Genomic DNA, 26,372 nt, shown 5'->3' on the forward strand with positions numbered 1-26,372 from the left:
GGTCTTCCAAGTGAATTAACTTCACAATAAAAAACTCTGAGAGCTCGGAATTCTCCATCAAGTATTCATTCGCTCCACTATATCTTCATCCATTGAAACGTGGCCAGCAATGGATCCGCATAATGTAAAAAAAAACTCTCAATTCGTGTGATTTAATAGTGATTAGACTTTCTTTTACCTCGAAAGCCCAATTGGAAAAAGCATGCAGTGAGAGTGAGAGAAATGTATGCGTTAGCTTGGCTTTCCAATTGAGCTGTGACATTAGCCATATCAGTATACAATAAAAAGTTAATAAACAGAATTTGCAAACAGTATTAATATATCTCGCACGCGGCTACCACTGTTTAAATTGAGGGAGGCTAGGTGGGTTAAGTTAGTTCAGTCGTGAACGTTCCAGATCACGGACAGAGAACGGTTAACCAGGGTGACCGTTTATGGTATTTTTAATACTTTTCGGTATTTTGTAGGTCAAAATTGAACCGTATATTTACTTAATTATTTTAATTTAATTTTCAGGCAAAATCCAATAAAAGCATGTATCTAAATTAACCCAGTCAAGTAGAAAATTGATTCACTAATCGGATAAAAATATGTGGGCATGGCTAAATTGTCTATTTAGCTAGTAATATTCGATGGAACATCAAAAGCGAGGAATATGATTTCCAATTCATGACGGAGAACGATTAACCTATTATAAGCCAAGGGGGTGTTTCAATTTTCCACCGAATATAAAAAAAATTTTATAATTTTAGCGCAGTTCATTTGAAAGTTAGCGTTGTTATTTTTAAGTTCAGATGAAAAACGGTATGAATCTACAAGGAAAATTTAAAATCGTTAATATTTTCCGACATTTTCCTCAAGAAGTTGAACTATTTTAATAGTGGGGGCTTAAGTGGGCTAAGCCGCTGTCACCGCTGTTCTATTCTGTGCTTCCCACCTTCTTCGCATTTTCAGTTAAATTCGCGTTGAGCAACTAGAAATCTCGGCAAGCTGGAGAAGTGGAAGAGAACTCGTAATTCCACTAAGAAGATGGACCCGCGTCACCGGAGTCCTGGCGGCAGCCCAGCAACCCCAGCCGGAGACGGAGCCAACAAGTCAGCTGCTGGCAGTGCGGGTGGTGCTGCTGGTGCCTCGCAATCGGGTGCAGCGTCGCCCCCAGTTGATAAGCCAACGGTTCTGGAAGGTAATTCGCTATAAACAAAGGCCTGTGAGAATCTCTGGCATGACACAGACTTCTGCGCTGGGCACTGGGCGTTTTTTCATGGTGTTATTGTGGTTATTGTGCCCTGGAGCTATGTATGCTGTTTAATGTTGGTGTGGGGGGTGGTACGTGGTGGGTTCACCCCCGCCCTGGTCCTGGGCTATAAATACAACTACGCAATATCTAGGGCGCCAGGACAGTACAGGATAAACACACACGCACTGGTGGACTACTTTTGGTGTTTATTTTTAGTGGTGGACTGCTGTGCTGGGGGTGGTGGTGTATGGATATGACGGGAGAAAATGGAATTCTTATCTGCTATTCTGTATAGGAATTCTGGTGTGTGTGTGTGTGTGTGTCCACCCGACCTGTTGACTGTCTCGCTCCTCTCCCGCCGCTAGCACACTGATGAAATTGGAGCAGTTGAAGCCATAGAGAAGCATCTCCATAACCTTTGGAGCCAACAACAACAACAGCCAGTATTTCACAATAACACCCACAAATTGTATTTGTATTTGCATTCCCCGCTGCTGTGATTCATTGTGGGTGTACATATGTGTGCGTGCTTGTGTTCATGTGTGGTGTGTGTGTGTGTGTGTGTGTGGTTGTACTTTCCTCACTAGTGCACTAGTGGAACGGAACGAAACACCAGTGGGGGCTGTGGACTGTGGGCCGTGGGGCATACTTGACTTTGAACCAGATAGATTCCCGTTCCCGTTGAATGAATGATACGCCTTTCTTTGTCTCTAATCACGCTCCCGCCCGGATCAGGTGTGCTCCACAATATATTCGACGGACTGACGGATAAAGATGAGCAGGTGCGGGGAGCCATGCAGCAGGCGATAGTCAAGATACTAGAGACGCACCCGGAGCGCGCCACCGACATCCTCGGCGAGTACCGCGCAGAGCACCTCAAGATGAACGAGCAAACAGTCTCCATGCTTTTGGAGTAAGTAGTCCGTCACTGGCCTACTGGCCTGCCTGCTTGCTAATAATCCTGCCATTTCTATCCTTTCCTGCAGCTGTGTACGACGCGTGGTGGGGGCGGATACACCACTGCCGCGTGCGGCTAGCCAGAAACTGATTGCCCTGGCCCTGCAGGAGCTGACGCGGAGTACGGAGCACGTACCGCTCATTCAGAATCCCGCCCTGCGCATTCTTGTGGCCATCGGCAGGAGCGGACCAGAGGGCTGTGCCCTCGTAATGGAGGCCCTGCAAGCTCAAACCGGGGGGCCTGAGGGTGTGCCCCACTTTATGTTGATGCAGTGCCTGGGCCAGTTGGCCACAGAGAATCCGGGAGGCGTGGTGCCACACATCAAGACGATCCTGTCGCGCTGTCTGCCGCACCTGGGAGGGATACGGCAGGACCACATCAAGCAGGCGCACGCCTATGCCATTGGTCGCTTCAGCGAGGCGGTGCTGGAGGAGGAGCAGCAGCAGGGACAGGGACAGGACACGGATGAGCAGCAGGACGAGACGGCCATCAGCTGCTCCACAGAGATAAGTGTGGCCTACGACGTGCTATTCAATCAATGGCTCCACTCGCGGGAGCCAAAAGTGTGCGTGGAGATCCTCCAGGCGCTCTCCAGCATGTATCCGCTCTTGCCACGGGACCGCATCCAGGACCAGGCCGCGCGCCTGGTGCCCCAGATCTTGGCCCTGTACCGCCGCAGTGTGGACCGCAACGCGGTGACACAGTTCCTGTGCTCGGTGCTCAAGACGAACCTCGCACTGCACGCCCAGGTACTGGACGGGATTATAGATGCACTCGTGTCGCATCTGTTCGACCTGGTCTGTGTCTACCCCGACTACGAGAAGCCGCAGACGGTGAAGGGCCATTACGAGGTGCTGCGCTGCTTCCACCTGCTGGCCGGCCATCCCGCATACTCGGCCAAGATCATGGACACGCTGATCATCCACCTGCGGAACAACAGCGAGCGGGAGCGCATCAAGTCCCTGCTCATCCTCACCCACTTCCTAAACACCTGCTCCGGCCACATTGAGAGTCGCCTGCCAGCCACCATCGAGTGCCTCAAGCAACTGATCCTCAGCGAGCGCAGCGTCAAGATGAAGCTCACCCTGCTGAAGACCATTGTCGCGCTCGCCCAGAAGTCGCACATCCGGGACAAGGAGTTCGTGTGGTTCGTGGTGCGTCACAGCTGCCGTTACGGCAAGCTCAACCAGGAGCACGGCACCGCCGAGGAGCACGCCAACCTGGCGCTCAGCTGCGAAAACACCCTCTTTATGCTGGCCTCCACGGTGGGCACCCTCGACGAGCTGCTCAAGCGCGAGCTCCTCAACTATCTAGTCCTGCTCGACTACACCGACATCTGCGGCAACCTGGCCAAGTGCCTGGCCAGCCTGTTCGCCAAGTCGCCCCACATCGAGTATGACATCGCCGGTGACGAGATAACCGCTGAAGCAGCCAATACTGAAGCGGCTCCTCCGCCGGGAGCATCTGCGACAGCAACAGCGGTGGCGGCCACTGGCCACGATGACCGATCGGTGGTGAAGCGCGGCAAAGTGATGGTACCCGGAGCGGAGTCGATATATGCCCGCTGCCTGGCCCTTCTGGGTAACCAGCACTGCATCAAGCGCTGCTCGAACATCCTCAGCTTTCTGCGCTACTACCACCCGCAGCTGAACCCTGCCCTGGATAAGCTATGGGAGCACCGCATTCCGGACCTCCTGCTGCATATAAACAAGGAGAGCGCGTACCGGCAGCAGCTGCACGACTTCATCCTGGAGACGAACGAGTTCCTAACCGGCCTCGACGAGCACTTTGCCCAGCGGTTGGCGAACAAGCTCGCGGATCAGATGTACCTCTATCCGATGACGCTGCCGCACTCCGAGTGGCAGCTGCCGGACGTGAGTGCCGAGCGCGGCATGCTGCTCCAGGCGGTGGCCCTCACCCTGCTTCAAGTAACGGACGTGGCGTGCATCCATACCAAGATCGACCTGATTGTGACCACCGCCAGGCAGGAGCGTCTCGACAAGCACGTCAAGCACGCCGAGTTCGAGCGGAAGATCGAGCCGTGCGCTCGCGCTCTCGGCTATATATCCCGCCAGCACCTCGGCCACTTGATCAAGAAGCTGTCGGAGCTGGCGCAAGTGGGGGGACGCAAGCATTCCACGGGCTTCTTCAGCAACCTACACTTCATCAAGGACACCCACAAGGAGCTGGAGAACTACAAGAGCAATCTGCTGGTGATAAAGGCCTTCGGCCGCATCATGGACGAGGCCGATCCGCTGCAGTCTCTGCAGCACCTCGACGATGACACCATGCTCAGCTTCCTCATGCAGCAGCTGGCCGGGCACAAGGACCAGACCATAATGTCGGCCATCCTTCAGACGCTGCTTAGCATCTGCAATCAGCTGATCGTGACCAAGGAGCAGCTACCGGCACCACTCAAGTATCGTAAGCAGATCATGGAGACGGTGTTCAGCATACCCATCGAGGCGCCCTTCCACGACCTGCCCCTGCTGCCCACAATCCTCAAGCTGGGCACGGACTTCATACGCATAGGTACGAAACGCCACTTGAACTTTTACTTTCACTTGATTAACCTCTAACCCTTTCCTGATTGAAGGTGGTCCCGACAGCGAGGAGTGTGTGGATGGAGGCGTCATATTTGAGATTGCCTGTAAGAACTTCTTCAGCTGTGCCCAGCAGCTCAAGATGAAGTTCGACTCGCAGGAGGAGGACGAGCGCAACAGCTTTCTCGCGAAGCATCTCAACGAATCTCTGCCGCAGCTGAACGCCCTTGTGCGCGCTATAGTCGAGCTGGATGCCTCGCCAGCCACGCTGGACCTCATCATAGGCATCCTCGAGAGCTGGACGCGCGACAGGAACTCTGAGGTGCGCATCTGTGCCAGCCACGTGTTCAACAACACCCTCGACGTGTACATCAAGTCGATGCGGATCGGCTGCGAGGCGCCCTCCAAGTTCAACCAGACGGGCCAGATGCTGGGCAAGATTGTGCCCCGATGCATCGACTCGAACGGAACGGTGCGCCAGGTGTCGGTGGAGATACTGCAGAAGACGCTGGAGATAGCCTGCATCTACGAGACGCTGACTATAGCCAGCATCGACAGCAGCGCCGACTGGCTGAAGGAGATCGAATCCATCAAGGAGCACATCATCACGGACGAGCCAAAGCAGATCTACGACCTGGCCGGCGACATAGCCAAGGTTATAGCCCAGCGTATCTCCAGCTTCCAGTATCTGCAGTTCTGGTTAGTAATCCAAGTGCAATGCTTTGCCAATTAGCGTTTGGCTAATTATCGCCGTTTTCTACTTCCACCTTAGCAAGACCTTGCTGCTGTCGCTGAGGGACCCAGAGCAGAGCTCCACGATCGGGGCCAGTGTCGTGCTGAAGTTTTTCATACAGCAGAAGGGCTCCGAGCTCTTCCATGCCATTCCCGATCTCGTGAAGGACAGCCTGCTGGCCCTACAACTCTGCGAGGTGCCGCGCGCCAAGTCCGGCGTCCTCAAAGCTCTGGTGGCCCTCACGAAGCACCATCCTAAGCTGGTCTGCGCCGAGATGCTCAGCCAACCGCTGCCCTACGACGCCCACATGGTCGAGTACTGGCATCTGATCTGCAGCGATGCCGACCTGACGGGCCTCATGCTGGACAACTTCTTGCAGTTGCTTAGCGGCGCTTGCCTGCACGAGGCGTCGCAGGAATCGACGCTGGAGCGTCAGCGCTTGGCTAGTGTCCAGCCATTTGCCATCTTTTGCGCCCTGCACGAGATGTTGCCCTGCAAGGACATACAAGGGGTGAGACTGCACACCCCACCAAACATCATCCATAGGATTCCCTTAACGGCGCCTTCTCTTCACTTCTCTTTCAATCCAGCAACTGGAGATGCGGTTCGCAGACATGTTCAGCATGCTCCTGACCTCGCTGAGCAGCTACACTAACCTGGCAGCCCCGAATATGCCGGCTAACTCCAGCAGCCCCGGCCAAGTGCAGACGAGCAAGTCAAAGTTCGGTTTCGTGCCCAACAAGGAGCTTATCAAACTGAATCCCTGCCAGATAGCCCTCGAGACGTTCCAGGTACGAATCCGAAACTGTAACTTCATTTGGTTGTGTGCTCATCCTGCCCAAAGGGCATGGCAAACTTTCTTGGTGCAGATACGCAGACAAGCAACGGGTGACTGTTCATCTGTTCGGACTACTGTTGACTTTCTTTCTTCCCTTTCTTTCAATAGGCCTTTCTCACCAATCTCGAAATGGAGCAGATAGCCAATGTGCTGACCGTAACAATCAACCTGGCCAGCAGTGCGGACTGGCACAGCTACATCGAGCTGCTGACGCCCATGGCCATCGGTCTGGGCCAGCAGCTGCAGCTGGGGAGTCCTCAGATGCGTCAGCTGGTGAATTCGTTAAGCAAATACTTGGCCTCACCCCACGACGGGCAGCGTGTGGCTGCTGTCGGACTGTTCTCGCGCCTGGTACCGCTTAAGCCGGTCGGGGAGCTGGCCAGCTGCGTCATGATGCACCTCGGGGCAGCTTTAAGCGACCCGAATGCGGTGGTGCGCGGCCTGAGTATCCAGGGAATGGGCTTTGTAGGCCAGTTGGGTGAACACGAGGCGCCGCGGTACGCGGAGGCGGCTATTGCTGCCCTGCTAAAGGGTGTGGACGATCCCGTAGGCGATTGTCTGATCAACATACCACTGGAGAGCATGCGCGGCCTGTCCACCATCCTGAGGGCCTTGCCCAGCAGCCGTGTGGAGTCCTTCCATGTCTCTCTGGCAATTCGCATCCGGCCATTCTTCGGCAATTACTCACTCGAGATGCGCGAAGCGGCGATTATTTTGTTCGGCGACCTGTGCGAGGGCAAGCACGACGATGGCAGCAGCTCGCCCAGCAGCTCATCGATGGAGGCCCTGCGAGAGCAGCTTATCGCCAATCTCTTTCCGCTGCTGCTGCACCTCAGCGAGGGCGAAGCGGCCATAGTTAGTGCCTGCCGTGGCACCCTGCAGCGTGTCTGCCGCCTGTTGAATGCCCCGCGGGTCATGGAGATGGCCCACCAGCAGTTGGGCGAGGAGAATGGCCATCAGCTCAGTTACAGCACCTTTGTCGTGGATTTCGTCAAATTGATTGTGAGTGGAGTGGTTCTTTTCTATTCTCTTCCTTTGTAAAAGCGTATCTTCCGTTCTGTCTGTCGCAGGCTCTGGAGCTGACTGAACACATTCAAGACTTCATCGACTCTTGCATGCCCAAGCTGCGCAGTCAGTGGCCTGAGGTGCGAGGAAGTGCCGCCATTGTGATTGGTAAGTGGAGGCGCGGAGGCGAGAACAGGGCGGATAGGGCGAGCCCGACTTATGAGTGACTAATCAACGATCGATCTCTTGCAGGCATTCTCCACAATTTTCTAAGCGAGCGTAATGCCCAAACGGAGGCGGTGGCCAGCAAGATGTCCGTGCTGCTCAAGGACGAGCAGGCGGGTGTGCGTATCCGGGCGGCCACGGCCCTCGGATACTTCTTCGGCGACATCTAGAGGGACCAAATCTTTTATTTATTACTCTATGTGGATATAAATTGATATTTATACATGTTTATATTGTGACTTAGTATTTCTCAAGTGTGATCCCGCCTGCGCCACGCATTCCCGGCGTAGCCTCATTAATTGTTTATGTTGTTCTGGTTGCAACCATTATGTTTTGTATTTAACTTTATGTTCTGTTATCCACTCCAAGATTACGTTATATACTTACTATATATATACACCATACAGATATACAAATATTTATAATCATGTTCATGAAATGCGTCTTAAAACTAAACAATAGCAGAGTCTATACAATTGTCAAGATATTGCATTAGGAACCAATTCCATTTGAATTTTGCGATCGGCAAGGACTTTGCATTTTTCTCTTGGACTCTAGGGACCGAAGGCAATGACGAAAAGACGAATAGGCAGCGAGGAGTGCGGTCAAAGACGAAGCATAGGTAAGAGAAGAACCCCGCCGTAGAACAGTATGCCACATCTTGGTAGTTTTATAGTCAGTCGTTGATAATAGTTGCCATTTCGAGATGAGCGAGTACGAATCTCGAATTAGATGAATTATCTGTTGAGGATCGAATAAAGTGATGAAGAGGGACGGGGATAACACAGATTGAAGGGAGGCAGAGACACACACATACATATACATATACAGAAACATATATGTAGATAGAGGCAGAGGTCGAGCGTCTACCAGAAGAAGCCATAAAGAAAAGCAAGCCTTTCTTATTATATACATAAAGTTGCTCCAACTCCCTCTTCCATTGATACATTCCTATTTTAGTTTCGTTTTATCAATTTATTCCCTTACAGAAACTATATAAAATAAAAAATACAAAACGACCATCCTGAATACCCTATATCGTGGCATAACATCAGTCGAAGGCATAGTACTGGATACGTCCCGAGGACCACGCAATGGTCACAATCGATCGCTGGTCCTCTTTGTACAGCGGCTGGAAGCACACGAAGATGGGGTGCTCTGCTGCGATCTCGCCACTGAGATAATAGGCGGGCGAAATTTGCAGATCGTACTTTGTGATGAAGGTGCGGAAGACGGCAATGTGGTTGGTGGACTTGAAGGTGACCACCAAGTAGTTGCCGCGCGGATCCCAGGCCAGCTGCTGGACAGGGCCACCGATCAGCGATCTATTTTCATCTGCACTGCAAGCATTCAGATCGGCTATGGGCAGTACCTCGTTCTCGTCCTTAGTCGCTAGAGGGGAAAGACGTCATTATATACGAGTGAGTATAAGGTTCAAACTGGTGTTTCAAGTGTAGGCAGCATTATACAGGCGGTCTGGAAGCTCAAGCAGCCGCCAACCTGTTGCTAACTGGTTTACTCTTGGGCAGCCGCTGGTGGTCACATTCTGGCCATAACTCTGGGACAAACTTTTGACCAGGCTGCCCTTGATTTGATCGGATAAGCATTCGCATTCGCGTGCGTACTTACGTTTCAACAGAGTTTGCTGGACAAACTGCAGTCGATAGAGAATCGGCTCGGTGGTACTGACAAAGAGCAGGAACCGTCCACAGGGGGACCAGCAGGCAGTCTGGACATGGCCGTTGCCGCACGTCCAGCGCTCAGTGGTCCAATGGTTGTGGCAGTTCCACACACGAAATACTCGATTCACGGTGCCAGCGAAGAGCCAATCATTGCCCGGTGACCACTTGAGCAGGGATCCGGGCGGACCCAGTCTCTTGAGGGGCTCCATTAGTCCACTGTCTGGCTGCCAGATGATGATCGAGCGATCGCCAATTGAAGCTGTCGCCAGTAGGTTGCCAAGCTTGTTCCACTGCATGGAGGTAATGGGAAGATTTGCGGGACTGCGAATACCATTAACAATAGAATACCACTCACTCTTGCTGCTGCTGATAATGCATTAATACTCACTGCTTGAAGAACTGACTGGGCGAATTGGTACGTCCCAGAATCATGGTGTTGTCCACTACCCAAAAGCAGAGACCCTGACGGCAGCCTATAACGATCTCCGTGGCACTCAGTGGACGCCAGGCTATGCATGTGATTTGTGTCTGAGTTGTACTCTGCAATGTATCAGGATGATGGATTGGGTTAAGCCGATGAAATAGTTGGTGTGCGGGTGCCAAGGGACTGGCACTTACCTTCAGTACGGTTGTCGCTGCATCAGTGTTCCTGGTGTAGATGCGCACCACATCGTCAATGCCAGCTATGGCTAGCTTGAACACATGACAGTTCCATGCCATGAAGCGCACATCGCTGTCGATCCAATCCCTGCAGCAAACAGAAAACAGCAAACCTCGGACTAAAATGCAAGTCCTTTAGACAAGAGAAATCTCAGTAAACATACCTGGTCTCCACATACTGGGCGATCCGCTCTGCACTCAAATCCTGTGTGTGCGGGAATACTTTTAGCTTAAGCGTAGTGGCGATGCCCAGCAGCTGGGATATGTAGTCGCCGGTCTTTCCTAACCAGGGAGCCTGTTCGCGTGTCTTTTCGCTGCGAGTCTCCGCCAGTGAATCCCAGAAACCTCCTTCAAAGAAGGTGCGAATGATGCGTTTCAGGACACCTTCATGAACCGGCACGAAACCCTGACCGCCATAAAAACGCTGAGCCGATGAATTGTGTAGCTCGCCCTTCACATGTATCCTGGGGTAGCTGTCCAGCTCAGGAATATGATTGGCATCGAACGACGGATCCGCCAGGGTGGAGAACGGCGGGCATTGTTTCAGATTGCTTAGGGCAGCCATTTACCTTTAATTTCAATCCAAATCCAAATTTCAATAGCACGCCAACCAAAAACAAAATCAAAAAAGGCAGTTTAACGCGTAAAAAATATAGCGTCCGACTCTCATAAATATACCGAAACATACCGTCTTACTATAAAAATATACCGTAAATATACTGACGAGCTCAAGTTCTATTATACATACATATTCTTCAATTTTTATATTTCGTCGAATATTAATAGCTATATAGAACATTTAGCCATGCGCACATAATTTTATCCGATTAGGGAATCTATTTTCTAATTGACTGGTTTATTTTATCGCACTGCCGAAAGCGTACAGAAAAAACCAGTATTTCAAAGATATGCAAATCCAAATCTTCGGAAGGCTATTTCTCAGACAAATAAGGCCAGATCGGTGAAGGACTAGCACTTCCAGGATCGCGAGGGTCCACCCTGTCGAACGGCATCAAAATCTCGACATCGAAAATGAGGCCGATTTTTGGAAAATTCAATGATGTAACCATCATGATTTTTTGCGAAAATCGTGAAAAAATTGATGTCTCTTTTTCTGATGCCAGTCGATTGGCAGGACCCTCCCGATCACGAATAGACATGCCACGCCCAGATCGGCCGCTGTTTAGCCGAGATATAGAGTACAGCGAAAACCAGTATTTAAAAGATATGCAAATCCAAATCTTCGCTTAGCTATATCTCTGACAAATAAGGCTAGATCGGTGAAGGACCAGCACTTCCAGGATCGCGAGGGTCCACCCTGTCGAACGGCATCAAAATCTCGACATCGAAAATGAGGCCGATTTTTGGAAAATTCAATGATGTAACCATCATGATTTTTTGCGAAAATCGTGAAAAAATTGATGTCTCTTTTTCTGATGCCAGTCGATTGGCAGGACTCTCCCGATCACGAATAGACATGCCACGCCCAGATCGGCCGCTGTTTAGCCGAGATATAGAGTACAGCGAAAACCAGTATTTCAAAGATATGCAAATCCAAATCTTCGGAAGGCTATTTCTCAGACAAATAAGGCCAGATCGGTGAAGGACTAGCACTTCCAGGATCGCGAGGGTCCACCCTGTCGAACGGCATCAAAATCTCGACATCGAAAATGAGGCCGATTTTTGGCAAATTCAATGATGTAACCATCATGATATTTTGCGAAAATCGTGACAAAATTGATGTCTCTTTTTCTGATGCCAGTCGATTGGCAGGACCCTCCCGATCACGAATAGACATGTCACGCCCAGATCGGCCGCTGTTTAGCCGAGATATAGAGTACAGCGAAAACCAGTATTTAAAAGATATGCAAATCCAAATCTTCGCTTAGCTATATCTCTGACAAATAAGGCCAGATCGGTGAAGGACCAGCTGAGGAAGGACATGTAAAGCCTTGCTTTGCTGGCTGGCTCTTGATGACGCGGTGGTATTCGAACGCCACAGCCGAAGACCCTGGGATCCAGTTTTCTGTGTTCGATGTGCGACATGCTCGCTGTATGAGCTGGCACATCTATGCACTGTATGGTTAGTAGTTAAACCACGGAAAATAATACTAATAATAAAATTAATAATTACTCTTGTAGGTCCATTTTGTCCTTCATCTGTGTTCATCTTATTTCTTCTTCTTAAGCTATTATTTATTTAACTTCTCCTTCCGTTTTAGCAGGTCGCCCCCTCCCGCGTACACCGTCATGCCCACCATCGCTCATCAGGGGCTTCTCCCTTCTGGTCTTCCGGTTCATATGAGCGAGGGTGCGCTCGATGACGGCAGTCCACTCCAGGTGCCTGACCGGGTGACATCGCGAGCTCCCCACCGGCTCCAGCGCACGGGGCCACGATGCCCTCGGGACATGATTCATGTCGCGCGAGGCTGTGGGCCTTGGCCTGGGTAGAATAAATGCAGAATCGTATCCTGGCAGTACAGAAGCGCACACCTTGCAAGATCCGAGCCGAAAGGCCATCGTCATCCTTCCACCTGGCCATCGACCACAAGGACTTTGACTATGACAACCAAGGGAGAGGCTACGCGGGCTACTAGACTGTAGATAGATATCGTTGTTCTTAGGTTTAAGGATATACCCGTCCATTTATTTAAATAGTAGATACAAATGTTTAAACTTATTTATTTATTTATACTAAGCTAAGTTTTGATGAATAAAACTTTTGAAAAATCATCCTTGCTGTATCCTGTATGGGGGGGAAGCTATGCAGATTACAAAAAGGCGTGGCACGCCCAGAATGGTTGACAAATAGCGGGAAAAACAAAAATGCTTTGATTGGGGAAAAGGTCCTTGATCCTTGATAAGGACCTCATTAAATCAGGGACATTTTTCCGAACACAGAAAGCCTTCGCACGCCCCCATCGGGCCACAAGTAGCGAAGAAAAATAAATATGTATGGTTGGGGTTGTTGGAGTCCTTACCGAAGGATCAAGGACATTTTTCTGATCACGGCGGGCCATGGCATCTTCCACTCAAGCCACAAATAAGGGAGAAAAAAAGATATATATGTCTGGAGAAAATATCCTTGATCCTTGGTCCTTGGTAAGGACTGCATTACATCAAGGATGCTATTCCAAGCACAAGAAGCCGTCGCACCTCCCGATCGGGCCATAATTAGCCGAGAAAACGTAATATGTATAGTTGGGGTTGTTGGAGTCCTTACCGAAGGATCAAGGACATTTTTCTGATCACGTGGTGCCATGGAACGCCCCGATCGGGCCACAAAAAACGGAGAAAACAAAACAGGCTTGTAATTTGTTATTTAACAAAAAGGAAGTTCAAGAAATCACCGATAGGGGCGCCACCGTACAAAAAAAAAAAACTCGCGTCAAATGGCCAAAATCTGGATGGGATACCAGGCGAACAGAATCAGAAGAAGGTCGCTGAATTTTTTTAAATTTTCGAGCCCCCATAAGTATGCACCACTTTTTTCATTTTCTAAAGTTGCTTGCTGCTGATTCTGTTCGCCTGGTATCCCATCCAGATTTTGGCCATTTGACGCGAGTTTTTTTTTTTTGTACGGTGGCGCCCCTATCGGTGATTTCTTGAACTTCCTTTTTGTTAAATAACAAATTACAAGCCTGTTTTGTTTTCTCCGTTTTTTGTGGCCCGATCGGGGCGTTCCATGGCACCACGTGATCAGAAAAATGTCCTTGATCCTTCGGTAAGGACTCCAACAACCCCAACTATACATATTACGTTTTCTCGGCTAATTATGGCCCGATCGGGAGGTGCGACGGCTTCTTGTGCTTGGAATAGCATCCTTGATGTAATGCAGTCCTTACCAAGGACCAAGGATCAAGGATATTTTCTCCAGACATATATATCTTTTTTTCTCCCTTATTTGTGGCTTGAGTGGAAGATGCCATGGCCCGCCGTGATCAGAAAAATGTCCTTGATCCTTCGGTAAGGACTCCAACAACCCCAACCATACATATTTATTTTTCTTCGCTACTTGTGGCCCGATGGGGGCGTGCGAAGGCTTTCTGTGTTCGGAAAAATGTCCCTGATTTAATGAGGTCCTTATCAAGGATCAAGGACCTTTTCCCCAATCAAAGCATTTTTGTTTTTCCCGCTATTTGTCAACCATTCTGGGCGTGCCACGCCTTTTTGTAATCTGCATAGCTTCCCCCCCATACAGGATACAGCAAGGATAATTTTTCAAAAGTTTTATTCATCAAAACTTAGCTTAGTATAAATAAATAAATAAGTTTAAACATTTGTATCTACTATTTAAATAAATGGACGGGTATATCCTTAAACCTAAGAACAACGATATCTATCTACAGTCTAGTAGCCCGCGTAGCCTCTCCCTTGGTTGTCATAGTCAAAGTCCTTGTGGTCGATGGCCAGGTGGAAGGATGACGATGGCCTTTCGGCTCGGATCTTGCAAGGTGTGCGCTTCTGTACTGCCAGGATACGATTCTGCATTTATTCTACCCAGGCCAAGGCCCACAGCCTCGTGCGACATGAATCATGTCCCGAGGGCATCGTGGCCCCGTGCGCTGGAGCCGGTGGGGAGCTCGCGATGTCACCCGGTCAGGCACCTGGAGTGGACTGCCGTCATCGAGCGCACCCTCGCTCATATGAACCGGAAGACCAGAAGGGAGAAGCCCCTGATGAGCGATGGTGGGCATGACGGTGTACGCGGGAGGGGGCGACCTGCTAAAACGGAAGGAGAAGTTAAATAAATAATAGCTTAAGAAGAAGAAATAAGATGAACACAGATGAAGGACAAAATGGACCTACAAGAGTAATTATTAATTTTATTATTAGTATTATTTTCCGTGGTTTAACTACTAACCATACAGTGCATAGATGTGCCAGCTCATACAGCGAGCATGTCGCACATCGAACACAGAAAACTGGATCCCAGGGTCTTCGGCTGTGGCGTTCGAATACCACCGCGTCATCAAGAGCCAGCCAGCAAAGCAAGGCTTTACATGTCCTTCCTCAGCTGGTCCTTCACCGATCTGGCCTTATTTGTCAGAGATATAGCTAAGCGAAGATTTGGATTTGCATATCTTTTAAATACTGGTTTTCGCTGTACTCTATATCTCGGCTAAACAGCGGCCGATCTGGGCGTGACATGTCTATTCGTTATCGGGAGGGTCCTGCCAATCGACTGGCATCAGAAAAAGAGACATCAATTTTGTCACGATTTTCGCAAAAAATCATGATGGTTACATCATTGAATTTGCCAAAAATCGGCCTCATTTTCGATGTCGAGATTTTGATGCCGTTCGACAGTCTGGACCCTCGCGATCCTGGGAGTGCTGGTCCTTCACCGATCTGGCCTTATTTGTCAGAGATATAGCTAAGCGAAGATTTGGATTTGCATATCTTTCAAATACTGGTTTTCCCTGTACGCTATATCTCGGCAGTGCGATAAAATAAACCAGTCAATTAGAAAATAGATTCCCTAATCGGATAAAATTATGTGCGCATGGCTACATGTTATATATAGCTATTAATATTCGACGAAATATAAAAATTGAAGAATATGTATGTATAATAGAACTTGAGCTCGTCAGTATATTTACGGTATATTTTTAAAATGAGACTGTATATTTTGGTATTTTTCTGAGGGTCGTCACACTAATTTTCTTTCCACCATGTCTAGCTCACACACCTTGCAAATGGTATGCCTTTCATAGTATTTTCTAGTACTTTCCAGTATATTTTAAGACGCGTTATGGACCACCCTCTTGTCGAATGCACCAATGTAGAAACCGTGTAGAAATGCCACTTAGAGCCATGTCCCACGCCACATCGAATACTAATTCGAGATCAGTATCGAATTCCTGATGTGTTGTAGTTCATATGTAGCGAAAGTGTAGTTAGTGTGTAGTTGCTATGTAAAGACATTAGTTTAGTGGAAATGGTTCGGTTTCATTATTATTTGTATGGTATATTTTTTTAAATTTGTGACGTATTTCGGCTGTGGTAAACAATCAAAATAATCATGTCTGAAAAAAAGAAGTACAAGAAAAGCGTAAGAATACTATAGTTAAAAAATAACCAGTTAATATTCAGTCATTCCTGCAGAGGGAAGAGATCCGTAGGGAAATTGCCCGTGAATTCGATTTGCCTGAACGCAAATCCAAGATAGCAACAATTTTGAAGCAGGAGGACCAGGCGTACTGCATATGTCGCACTTCCGACTGCTCTAGGTTTATGATGTGGGTGACGTAAATTGATTGACTGCCGAAGGTTTGGTAATCCAACAATCTTTGCAATCCACAGCGGCTGCGATGGCTGTGAGGAATGGTACCATGGAGATTGCATTGGCATCACGGAGAAGGAGGCCAAACACATCAAGCAATACTTCTGTCGACGATGCAAGCAAGAGAATCCGGAGCTGCAGACAATATTCAGACTGGTGGCCACCGAGCGGGCAGCCGCCTCAAATGCCGCCTCCACCAGTGGCTCCAGCATTCACGGATCGGGTCCGCCTCCATTGGCTTCCCTTCAACCTGCCGCCGCCCAGCCAAAGCGAAAGCATAGCAATGCCAAAGAGCCTAAGGCAGGAAAACGTTGCGGCACCTGTGAGGGATGTCGGCGTCCGAACTGCAATCAATGTAATGCATGTCGAATTCGCGTTGGCCACAAGCCGCGCTGCATCTATCGGACATGTGTCGCCCAGGCAGCCGCTGTGTCTGAACCTCAAGCTGCGGTTCCTTCAAGGAAACGAGAAAAGGCCACGGCCAAGGATCGCAAGATGAAGGTCGGGAATCGCGTGGCCAGTCCCGAAGTTTTTCTCAACCCCGAGTTGGAAGGAACGAGGCAGTGTCATGGCCCCGGCTGTTGCTGCCAGGCGCGACCGCAAAGCAAATACTGCAGCGAAAAGTGCGGCTTCAATCTTGCGACCAACCGCATATTCCAGGTAGCTATCATATCTTCACTCATTTAAAATTATAAATTAACATATTGATCAATATTTATCAATATTTCAATGGCAATGACAGGTACTGCCGCAGCGTCTGCAGGAATGGAACCTAACGCCCTGCCGTGCAGCAGAGGATAGCCGCACGCAGCTTGAGGCCATTAGGGATAAGCAATCGATGGTCCGCTTCGCTCTCGCCGAGCTCGAGAAGCGTTCCGACGAGCTCAACATGGTGGTGGAGCGGGCCAAGCACAGCATCATAGAAAGACAGACCGCGAACGAAACTGGGGACGTCGAGGATGAGCAGAGCATGTATTGCATTACCTGTGGCCACGAAATCCACTCGCGCACCGCAATCAAGCATATGGAGAAGTGCTTCAACAAATACGAATCTCAGGCCAGCTTCGGCAGTATTTTCCAGACCCGCATGGAGGGCAACAACATGTTCTGCGACTTTTACAATCCGGCCAGCAAGACCTACTGCAAGCGACTGCGAGTCCTGTGCCCCGAGCACAGCAAGGATCCGAAAGTAAACGACACTGACGTCTGCGGCGCTCCCCTCGTCGCCAACGTCTTCGAGCCCACCGGACAGTTCTGTCGTGCTCCAAAGAAGAGTTGCTTCAAGCACTATGCCTGGGAGAAGATCCGGCGGGCCGAGATCGATCTGGAGCGGGTCCGGCAGTGGCTGAAAATGGACGACCTGATGGAGCAGGAGCGTGGCTACCGACAGCAGCTCAGCTCTCGGGCCAATCTCCTTGGCCTCATGCTTCACTCCACCTACAACCACGAGGTAATCGACGAGCTGGTCCGTAAGCAGAACGAGCATCTGGCCGAGTTCGAGAAGAAGCAGCGACGTCAAGCACATCAGCAGCTGCTGAAGGAGAAGCAGCAGAAGCAGGTACATCAGCACCAAGAACAGCAACAGAAGCAGCAGCATCCGCAGCAAGAACAGCTACAGAAGCAGCAGGCACCACAATCCCAAAATCCTCAGCGACTAATACTGCTACAACAGCAGCGACAGCATCAACAGCAGCAGCAGCAGCAACAACAACAGCAACAGCTCCAGCTTCAGCACCAACAGCAATCACAAACGGAGCAAAGGCAAAAGCCCCCTACCATCTACCAGCATGGAAGAAGCTAAAGATCGAAACTGTGTCCGGCTCCAGCCGACGCTCCAACTCCAGCGCCTGCACGACATCATTCCCTTCGCTGCAAACGTAAACTCTAGTAAAAAGCTAAAACGTAATACTTTTTTTCTCTATAAACAAGGTTCTGTATCCGCGTCCCTCTGGGCAACCTATTGACACTTACATTTACCGGTAAGCCGCCGTCGTTTCTCTGGAGACTTTCGTGGAAGAAGCAGATCACGAGCATAGTCACAGGTTGCTATGCGTCCGGACAAGGGCCCGCCCATGTTTGTTTTGTTATAGAAAACTAAGCATCAAATATGCATTTATTGATAGCAACGTGTCCCATAACAACCATAGGTCGGCCCTCTTAAATATATCATTCACTCGCTCATACTTCATACTAGAAAATAAATGAATTTATGGTTATTTACGTATAGAAACATGATGGTATGTATAGACAGACATACAAGGCCTAGTATTGGGGCTGTAATTATATGAATTATTTTTCAGCATTTTTAAATTTAATTCAACTCCGGTTAAAGGATAACATAACTAAAAGTGTATTAAGCTGAGTAGATGTAATCCCAAATCTGTTGTTAAATCGGAACATACACACTTGATCATAATAATAGGTACACACATCTACGTAAACTTTAACATAACATAAAACGGTTTTATGCAATATATTAAACTTAAAATTAGTTCTCAATTATTCCTTAAGTATCTGTTTTCAATCAAATAAACTTGATTATATTATAAGATAATGTTATAAAAGAAAATAGATCCATTTGTACATCACAGTCAATATCATGCTGCTCAAAATAATAGGTACACCACTTCAAGTATTGTCACCTTTATAATTATTTTTGGCGTACTTTTAATAAGCGTCTGGCAGGTGTCTCATACCACAATTTTTGGATGCCCTCGCATAATTTTTGATTATTTGAAAATGAAAACTTAGCTAATTTTGTTTCGTAAATCTGCCCACAAGTTTTCGATTGGATTTAAGTCGGAAAATTTAAGAAGCCACTTTAAAACGTCTATTGTTTGGTCCTCACAAAATATGGTCAAAAGCTTGGATGTGTGCCTTGGGTCGTTATATTACTTAAATACCCAATGGAAACTCATGTTTTCTTCAGCATAAGATAGCATAACTGTCTGCAATCTGGGTTTGTATTGCTCAGCGTCCATTCTGTTCGTTGTCAGGAAAAATGGACCTACGCCGTACCAGGATGAGCAGCCACATATAAAAAAAAACATACCAAAAAAAATTTTGTTTTCAACACTTAAAGTACGATAAAACTAATTATTAATGAAAAGCTTCAACGTGTACCTATTATTATGATCAAGTGTGTATGTATGAGTAGATTCCTTAAGCAAACGGTTCAAAATTTAATAAAAAATGGAAAATTCCTTTAAATCAGCAACCAACCGAAGCGTGTGCGTACGCCATCCCATGGTGCATATGTGCGAGGCGGCTGGAGGGTGAATGATATGGCCAGCACAGCTCCTGCCGGAGCGAGCTGCAGTAGTGCAGTCAACGGAGGGGCTGGGGCGGGGGTTGGGCAACCAATGGAAACCAATGGAAGGGGAAAGGGAAAGTAATGGGACCGAATGTTATTGAAGCCGGGAGGTAGGAGGCCGTGCGAGTCTATACGATACGATACGATAAGTAGGCATGATATGCATTTGAAATTTTCCAAAAACAGTAGTCGTGGCGTTTTCTAGACGCTGAGCAAACAAAACGTTCGAAAGCATATACAATTCGGAATTCATCAACTTCATACACAGTGGGATTTTACAACAAAAAACACAAAATATTTCCCTTTCTTTCTATAGTAAATTCGGTTCTTTTTGGTAAATTTGAGAACCCACGTGCTAGCCAAAGCCTGCAGGCCGCGTCGGCTGTATCGGGTTGTCGGTCACTCATCAATCATCCATCATCAAGAAACAATATATTTTATATTCCACGACAACTCCGAGAAAGTAAGGATGCGTTTGGCCCACGAGTGAAAGGTGCAAATTGAATTGTCCGCGCGCTGCCCCAAAGAAAAAGCTAACGGGGTAAGGATTGGCCTATTGGATCCCCACCAGTTCGAAGACGCCACCACCGCCTCAACGGATAGGGGTTCTGTGTTCGTTATCATTTTGTTCGTTATTGTTGCAGTCAAACATCAAACAGCCCCACTTATATCGAGCAAGTTTTCCCATCAGGTAAGTACTTAGGATCTCATCTCATATCTCCCCTTTGTCACGTTTCTGCTGCTGGTCTCTGGTGTTTTCCACACATTTAAGAATCTATACAGATCATTCGCTTGGCATTTGGTTCTTGGAAATGCCAGGAACATTTCTATAGATCATTTTCGCAAAAGCCTTATCTACTCCCCACACTTGAGCTGGATATTGTGGGAGGCCCATACGCAAATTTGAGTACCTGCCTATTTATTTGTTAAACAAATTCATTTTCCTCGTTATGGCTGTGACTGTGTGATGACTGTGGCTGTGCTTCTTTCAGTTGATGGCCTGCCATCATGAACCCATGAATTTCTTTTGATTGTTTTTGCGGCGTTTGTAGAGCAACATCCACACGAAAGGGAGGCTAACAGTGCGCCTCGCCTCACCCGAAGCGAATGGTTTCGAGGCAATGATACCCTTGCAGATCGATCGATCCTATAAACGATGATATATACATACATATGCTATGCAAACGATCTACTGAATTTGATCTGCATTTGAATAGGTTTGGTTTCGATAGATGGTTATTACATTCATACAATCAAGAATATATGTATGTATAATATATATGAGCAGATTGGATGAGGGCCACATGAAGTTGTCGAAGGCACTTGAGCGTCCCATTGGATTGGAGACATTGCCAGGACGATTCCGGCGGTCGCTTTCCCTGATCGATCCAACAATAATTCAGTTTCAATCAAATTGTTTCACGAAGATTAATTCGTTTTTCGTTTTTTATTTTTTTCCTCTCTCTTTTTCTTTCTTCTTTGTGCAATACCCTTCAGAGGATACTATTATTTTGGGCAGATGTTTGCAACGATTGGCAGACACCTTATTTCTTTAGTTATTTATCCGGTTATCCGTTTTCTGATTCTATCCTTTATTTTCGTACATGCTCTATATATGCCAAGATTGGATCAGTGTCGTGCATCCCAATAGGCTGTCAATCGAAGTTGGAATAACAGAAGAAGGTGCATATTCCTTTTGGTTGTTCCAAGCAAACTCAAACCACGTTACTTTATCCGAAACGTACCATATATTGCCCCCGTATAGACTCCATATAGGACCGATCTTCAAGGGTGTCTAAAGCTTCGGCGCCCGTAGCGCTGGCCTACCTTTTCTTGTGATTTTTGGTTTTGTTTCCATCCATACATACAGTCATATGTATATATATATTTACATATGTACTTGTGCTACTTGAATCGAATGCCGTGTGCATATGAGAGACATAGACATCCAGGACAACACGCGAGCCTCCTTTTGGTCTAGGACAGATTCCCCGGAGTTGGAGCCCAGAAACCACTTGGGAACTACTCAAAGTCACAGTCACAGCAACAATTGAGACCAGCAGTTGACGGCAACAGCACTACAGTAGACTCGCGCTAAAGGGAACTAGAGAATTGACCAGATACCTTGCCACAGCACCAGTCCACCACCTTAGTGGGCCTGGGCTCTCCAGCAGCCACACACAGCTACACACACACACATCCAAACCGGCTGGAAGAAAACACTCGGGGAAAGCACACGCGGAATCGACGGATTCAGATCCGCAAATGAGCGAGTGAGTCCGTTCCGAAGTGGAGGACAACAGAGGCCAGAGGCAATACACCACAAATTAGCAGCAGAAGCGGACGCGGAGTCCAGAGCGTGAGTCCGATGGCAAACAAATACAAGACGGAATCCAACTATGAACTGGACAAGAACGTAACGGCAATCTTCGATGTGCGAAAGGTAAGAGCAACCATGCTCGTACATATCCATGCTCTAATAATACGAGCATTGCAGACCTTGGGCAAGGGTGCCTATGGGATTGTGTGGAAGGCCGTCGACAAGCGGCAAAGGGATACAGTGGCCCTGAAGAAGATCTACGATGCGTTTCGCGACACGACAGATGCCCAGCGAACGTATCGGGAGGTGGTCTTCCTGCGGGCCTTTCGCCATCATCCGAACATCATTCGACTCTTGGGGATATACAGGTGCGTGAGCCATTGCCATCGCCATTGTCCTACTGGTATCACGTTGATTACTTGCACTTTAGGGCCACCAACAATATGGACTTCTATTTGGTGTTCGAGCACATGGAAAGCGATCTGCACATTGTCATCAAGAAGAGGGACATCCTCAAGGACATCCACAGGCAGTTCGTAATGTACCAGTTGGTCAATGCCATAAAGTACGTGCATTCGGGCAACGTCATCCACAGAGATCTGAAGCCCAGCAACATACTGATCGACAGCAAGTGCAGGTGAGTCCCCGCCCCTTACTCGACGGTTTTTCTAATATTTTGCCAAACAAAGACTGAAGGTGGCGGACTTTGGACTGGCGCGCACGCTTCCGGTAAAGCCCAGCGAAGGTGGGACCGGCGACGCCACCGGCCTCCACGACGCCCCTTCTGAGAATGATGGCATGATGTCCGACTACGTGGCCACGCGCTGGTATCGTGCCCCCGAGATACTCGTGGGCTGTCGCAGGTGCGAAATACAGTCGTGGAATCATGCAAATAGTTGCATCTTTTACCTTTCACCCTAGCAGGTACACTAAGGCCGTCGATATGTGGAGTCTGGGCTGCATCCTGGGCGAGATGATAACCGAACAGCCGATCTTCCAGGGCAGCAGCACCATCAATCAGGTGGGGGAGTCACCACAAAACACAAAACACACCCCAACCCACCATCACCTAACCACAACCGTTCTGCCATGCCCCACAGATGGAGAAAATATTGTCTGCCCTGCCGAATGTGACCCAGCGCGAGATAGACGATATTGGAACCAGATTCGGGACTTCACTGCTATGCCGGTCGATCGTACGCGACTACCAGCAGTCCCTGAGCGCCATGTGTCGCGGCTGCACATCCAACGAGATTGCTTTCACCACCTCGCTGCTGATGCTCGATCCGAACGACCGGATCACGGCCAACAAGGCCCTCAAGCATCCGTTTGTGAGCTCCTTTCGTTGCCCCTCGGCGGAGATGGAGATGCGACTGAATGTGCAGCCGCCGCTGCGCGACGATTACCGCTTCGCGCTGGACGACTATCGTAACAATCTGTACAGGATGATCTCCAAGGAGTTGGGTACCGGACGTCGCAGTACCCAGTCCTGTAGGACCCCGACCACGACCACGGTGCCAAGGGATTCAGCTGCTCTACGGGAACTGCCCTTCGGGTGCCGAACCAGGTGAGTGTCACTCGATTGTCTTGAGTCCTTTGGGCTGGCGAGGGGTGTGTGGGTGAGTCTAAGGAGTCCAAGGAGTCCAAGAAGTGGCGGTAGTCTGGTGGTGGGGTGCTGGAGCTTCTCTAGCTGCTCGTCCCCTTTTTCAGGTACCGTCGTCCCTAGCATAGGCGTTCCGCATCCACTACGAGTATCCTCGCGCCACCAACAGCCGCATCGAATGTGAAGCCACAGAAAACTGGCAAAAAGACCGAAACCTCCGCTTCCGCTTCCACTGCCACTTCCACAACCATAGCTTCGGCAACAGCTCCACCACAACAGCCACAGCAGCAACAGAAGGAGCGTCTTCACCGATCCCGGCCCAGATATTCCAACACATTATCATCCGCGTCATCTCAACCCAGGGCAGAATCAATAGCCAATAGCCAATAATCAATAGCACTTCTAAGCCAGTCCGGCCGTTAGGCACATCCGTTGATAAGTTTTAAAAGGAACGCGTTACTAGTACTACATACATATATCATATAGAACCTTAGAAAACTATCAAATAAAGAATTTTTAGGAAAACAAATTTCATTTCTAAGATCTGTGCAAAGAACTCAGAGAACTAGGGGCAAACAACATAGAGGAACGATCAGAGAACTCATATATATGTATGTATCCCTAAGAAAAGATAATTTGGAGTAGTAAAAGTCTACTTTTATCTTAGCTTGGGGAATATTATGGTATATATCTAGATAGATACTGAAACACCTAGTTGGGCTCCCGAGAGAGAGAGCGAGAGTATGGTTTAGTCGGAAAACACCCCCAAACCACCCCCATTTTACCACACACGAACCCCCTCCCCGGCACCACCCTCAACCTGCAACTAACATAAAATCCAACCTGCTCCGTCCCTCCCCCAGTGCATTGAGCAGTATGCGAAAGCCATGTGCACTCGCTCCGAACACCCCACGAAATAACCAGAATAGGATCTGTGCGGAGCCCCAGCAGAAGTATACCAATGCGTGTTGCAAAGTGCAGCAGCTCTACTCCAACTCCCAATCGCACCCCCATTTCCTAGGCCAGGCGAAAGCGCACGCTCAGTCTATGGAGGAGCTGCCAAGGCGGCCTCATTACCACAAGCACAGCTCTCATTTCGGGTTCAAGGGGCACACCCACTCACCGCCGATCCCTCCGCAGAGGGTAGACGGAGAGCGAGCCCAGCACAAGGGCCATCGATCGCATGTGCCAGCCGCACAACGGGAGTTGCGGGAGCACGAGCGTCCAGTGGTAGTAACGACACCGCGTGTGGTAGCCCAGCCAAAGGTAAAGGAAAGGGTAAAGGAAAGGGTAAGGGAAAGGGAAAGGGTAAGGGAAAAGGAAAAGATCCTATCACAATCACAGGCTCGAGCCTATGTAGAGACGGAAGCCACAGGCAAGCATAAGCCGCAAGTCCTCGAGCTGAGTACACATGACTGGGTCGAGATGCTGAATCCAACCACCTTGGCTGGTTCTCAGGATGCTAGAGAGCCCCGGGGCGAGGCCGGCCACCTAAAGCCGCCCAAGGCAAGAATTTCCAAGCAGAAGCCTAGAGAGCAGCCGAAGACAGTTCAAACCAGTGTTCAGCACGAGCTCGAGGCCATAGTCGTCCAGAAGGAACCGCAGGGCATAGTGGACCATAACCAAAACCCGAACCCTGACCCGGACCCGGACCCGGACCCGAACCCGAACCCGAACCTAAGCCAGCGGAAAGTGAGGAAGCGGGAGAAGGAACTACTGCAGGCGCTACCGGGCAGGCGCACGGACAACACAACGAACGAGAGGAGCTTTCTTCTCGAGGCATTGCTGCGGCGGAAACAGCGCGAAACAAATTCCCAGGATCCCGATATGGATGCCAAAGTGCAAGCGAATTTGGATAAACTCGAGGCCGCGAGGAACAAGATGCAGAAGAAGATCCTTAAGTATGCGGCAGAAACCGGACTGATGTACATCAACGAAAATTCGAAGAATAACGGCTCAGACCGCTCCACACCGGTATATTCTACAGACTCCGAGACCTATTTTACACCAAAATCTCGTAAGACGGTGGTAAAGAAGACACTGCTTGAGAAATATCAAGGCAACCGGGACGTAAAGCACCACGGAAATAACATTACGGAGCTCCACGAATCCACCTTGTCCCACAAGTTCAAGAAGCAGCAGCAGCAGGAGCAGCAGCACGATGTCTTCGATGCATCGGAAAAAGATGAGCAGCAGGTGGGCGACGTTCAAGATTTTTTGGAGGCAAAGTACTGCCTAACCCAGGAGCTCCTTCGCCACGAGATGGAAAAAGCTAGATACGATTCCATAATCCCTTCAGGAGTTCGCCAATCGCCAGACGATTCATTCAACACTAGACCTACACCTGGCAAACAGCACACAGTCCTGAAGCCCATGTATTTTGATTCGCGTTCGACTCCGGCACCGGCACCGGCTCCGGCACAGACCCTGCCCCGTCGCAGGAAGCATATTACTGGAGATAACTTCCAGCCCCTGCATCAGCGACACATCAGCGAGATCCAGGCGGCTCGCATCAATGACGACTAGATGATTTCATTACCATTTTTGTGTTTTTAGTTATATATATTTTCTATTTATAAATGCAAATTTTTCGATCGACGACAGTAATTTAACAACATTTTCTTGTTGCTTGTGTGAGACTTTCACCGATTGCAAGAGTTTCTTTCTTTGCCTGGCCCTGCCCCTGGCGCTGGCGCTGCCCCTGGCCGTATCTCGTATACATATATTTATTTATTGATGTCTTCTATCGCTATTGCAAATTGAACACAATAAAGCTCTATATAGGATGTGGTTTTTATAGTTCAAAGAGACTGCACGTCTCCGACACGTGAAAGCCAGATACTCGTAGTTTCGATTATAGTCTCCGTTCTGGATTCTTTTTGTAATGCCTTGCGCGAATATATAAATTTTAAAACTGTGAACATTATGTTGAAAGGTTTAGGTTGAATAAATCTGATCATCTGAAGCAT

The 26,372-nt window shown here is 48.9% G+C and overlaps 4 protein-coding genes and 2 long non-coding RNA genes across 8 annotated transcripts; 4 read left to right on the forward strand and 2 right to left on the reverse strand.

The window, feature by feature from the left end:
* Window positions 1-919: 919 nt before the first annotated feature.
* On the forward strand, window positions 920-8,022 carry LOC108161170 (maestro heat-like repeat-containing protein family member 1). Its single transcript, XM_017295393.2, has 9 exons — window positions 920-1,183; window positions 1,973-2,150; window positions 2,224-4,727; window positions 4,792-5,437; window positions 5,511-5,982; window positions 6,062-6,262; window positions 6,418-7,311; window positions 7,380-7,482; window positions 7,567-8,022. The coding sequence occupies exons 1-9, from the start codon at window positions 1,030-1,032 to the stop codon at window positions 7,707-7,709; spliced, it is 5,295 nt and encodes a 1,764-aa protein (XP_017150882.1). The 5' UTR covers window positions 920-1,029; the 3' UTR covers window positions 7,710-8,022.
* Window positions 8,023-8,493: 471 nt separating this feature from the next.
* Window positions 8,494-10,537, reverse strand: LOC108161180 (aladin). The gene is made up of 5 exons (XM_017295404.2): window positions 10,046-10,537; window positions 9,840-9,969; window positions 9,610-9,761; window positions 9,169-9,542; window positions 8,494-8,931 (listed from the first exon to the last, which is right to left on the reverse strand). Exons 1-5 carry the CDS (start codon window positions 10,444-10,446, stop codon window positions 8,591-8,593), a joined length of 1,398 nt encoding a protein of 465 aa, XP_017150893.1. The 5' UTR covers window positions 10,447-10,537; the 3' UTR covers window positions 8,494-8,590.
* Window positions 10,538-11,582: 1,045 nt separating this feature from the next.
* Window positions 11,583-12,614, forward strand: LOC117187256. Its single transcript, XR_004472001.1, has 2 exons — window positions 11,583-11,964; window positions 12,104-12,614. It is a non-coding gene; the product is annotated as an uncharacterized LOC117187256 (long non-coding RNA).
* Window positions 12,615-14,095: 1,481 nt separating this feature from the next.
* Window positions 14,096-15,137, reverse strand: LOC108165265. The gene is made up of 2 exons (XR_001775958.2): window positions 14,746-15,137; window positions 14,096-14,606 (listed from the first exon to the last, which is right to left on the reverse strand). It is a non-coding gene; the product is annotated as an uncharacterized LOC108165265 (long non-coding RNA).
* Window positions 15,138-15,788: 651 nt separating this feature from the next.
* LOC108164967 (CXXC-type zinc finger protein 1-like) lies at window positions 15,789-19,012 on the forward strand. The gene is made up of 4 exons (XM_017300982.2): window positions 15,789-15,936; window positions 15,990-16,123; window positions 16,188-16,827; window positions 16,910-19,012. The coding sequence occupies exons 1-4, from the start codon at window positions 15,907-15,909 to the stop codon at window positions 17,966-17,968; spliced, it is 1,863 nt and encodes a 620-aa protein (XP_017156471.1). The 5' UTR covers window positions 15,789-15,906; the 3' UTR covers window positions 17,969-19,012.
* A 669-nt stretch (window positions 19,013-19,681) lies between these two features.
* Window positions 19,682-26,183, forward strand: LOC108164915 (extracellular signal-regulated kinase 7). Of its 3 annotated transcripts, XM_017300911.2 has the most exons (9): window positions 19,682-20,021; window positions 20,125-20,171; window positions 21,615-21,923; window positions 21,978-22,168; window positions 22,231-22,437; window positions 22,490-22,663; window positions 22,722-22,821; window positions 22,901-23,367; window positions 24,267-26,183. In XM_017300911.2, the coding sequence occupies exons 3-9, from the start codon at window positions 21,849-21,851 to the stop codon at window positions 25,927-25,929; spliced, it is 2,877 nt and encodes a 958-aa protein (XP_017156400.1). In that variant the 5' UTR covers window positions 19,682-20,021; window positions 20,125-20,171; window positions 21,615-21,848; the 3' UTR covers window positions 25,930-26,183. The 3 variants fall into 3 exon arrangements, with proteins under 3 accessions (XP_017156400.1, XP_017156392.1, XP_017156408.1); XM_017300903.2 differs by having other exon boundaries at window positions 19,682-20,171; XM_017300919.2 differs by having other exon boundaries at window positions 19,682-20,171; window positions 22,725-22,821.
* The last annotated feature ends 189 nt before the right edge of the window (window positions 26,184-26,372 follow it).

The sequence above is a fragment of the Drosophila miranda genome, chromosome XL (assembly GCF_003369915.1).
Source record: "Drosophila miranda strain MSH22 chromosome XL, D.miranda_PacBio2.1, whole genome shotgun sequence".
Taxonomy (NCBI): domain Eukaryota; kingdom Metazoa; phylum Arthropoda; class Insecta; order Diptera; family Drosophilidae; genus Drosophila; species Drosophila miranda.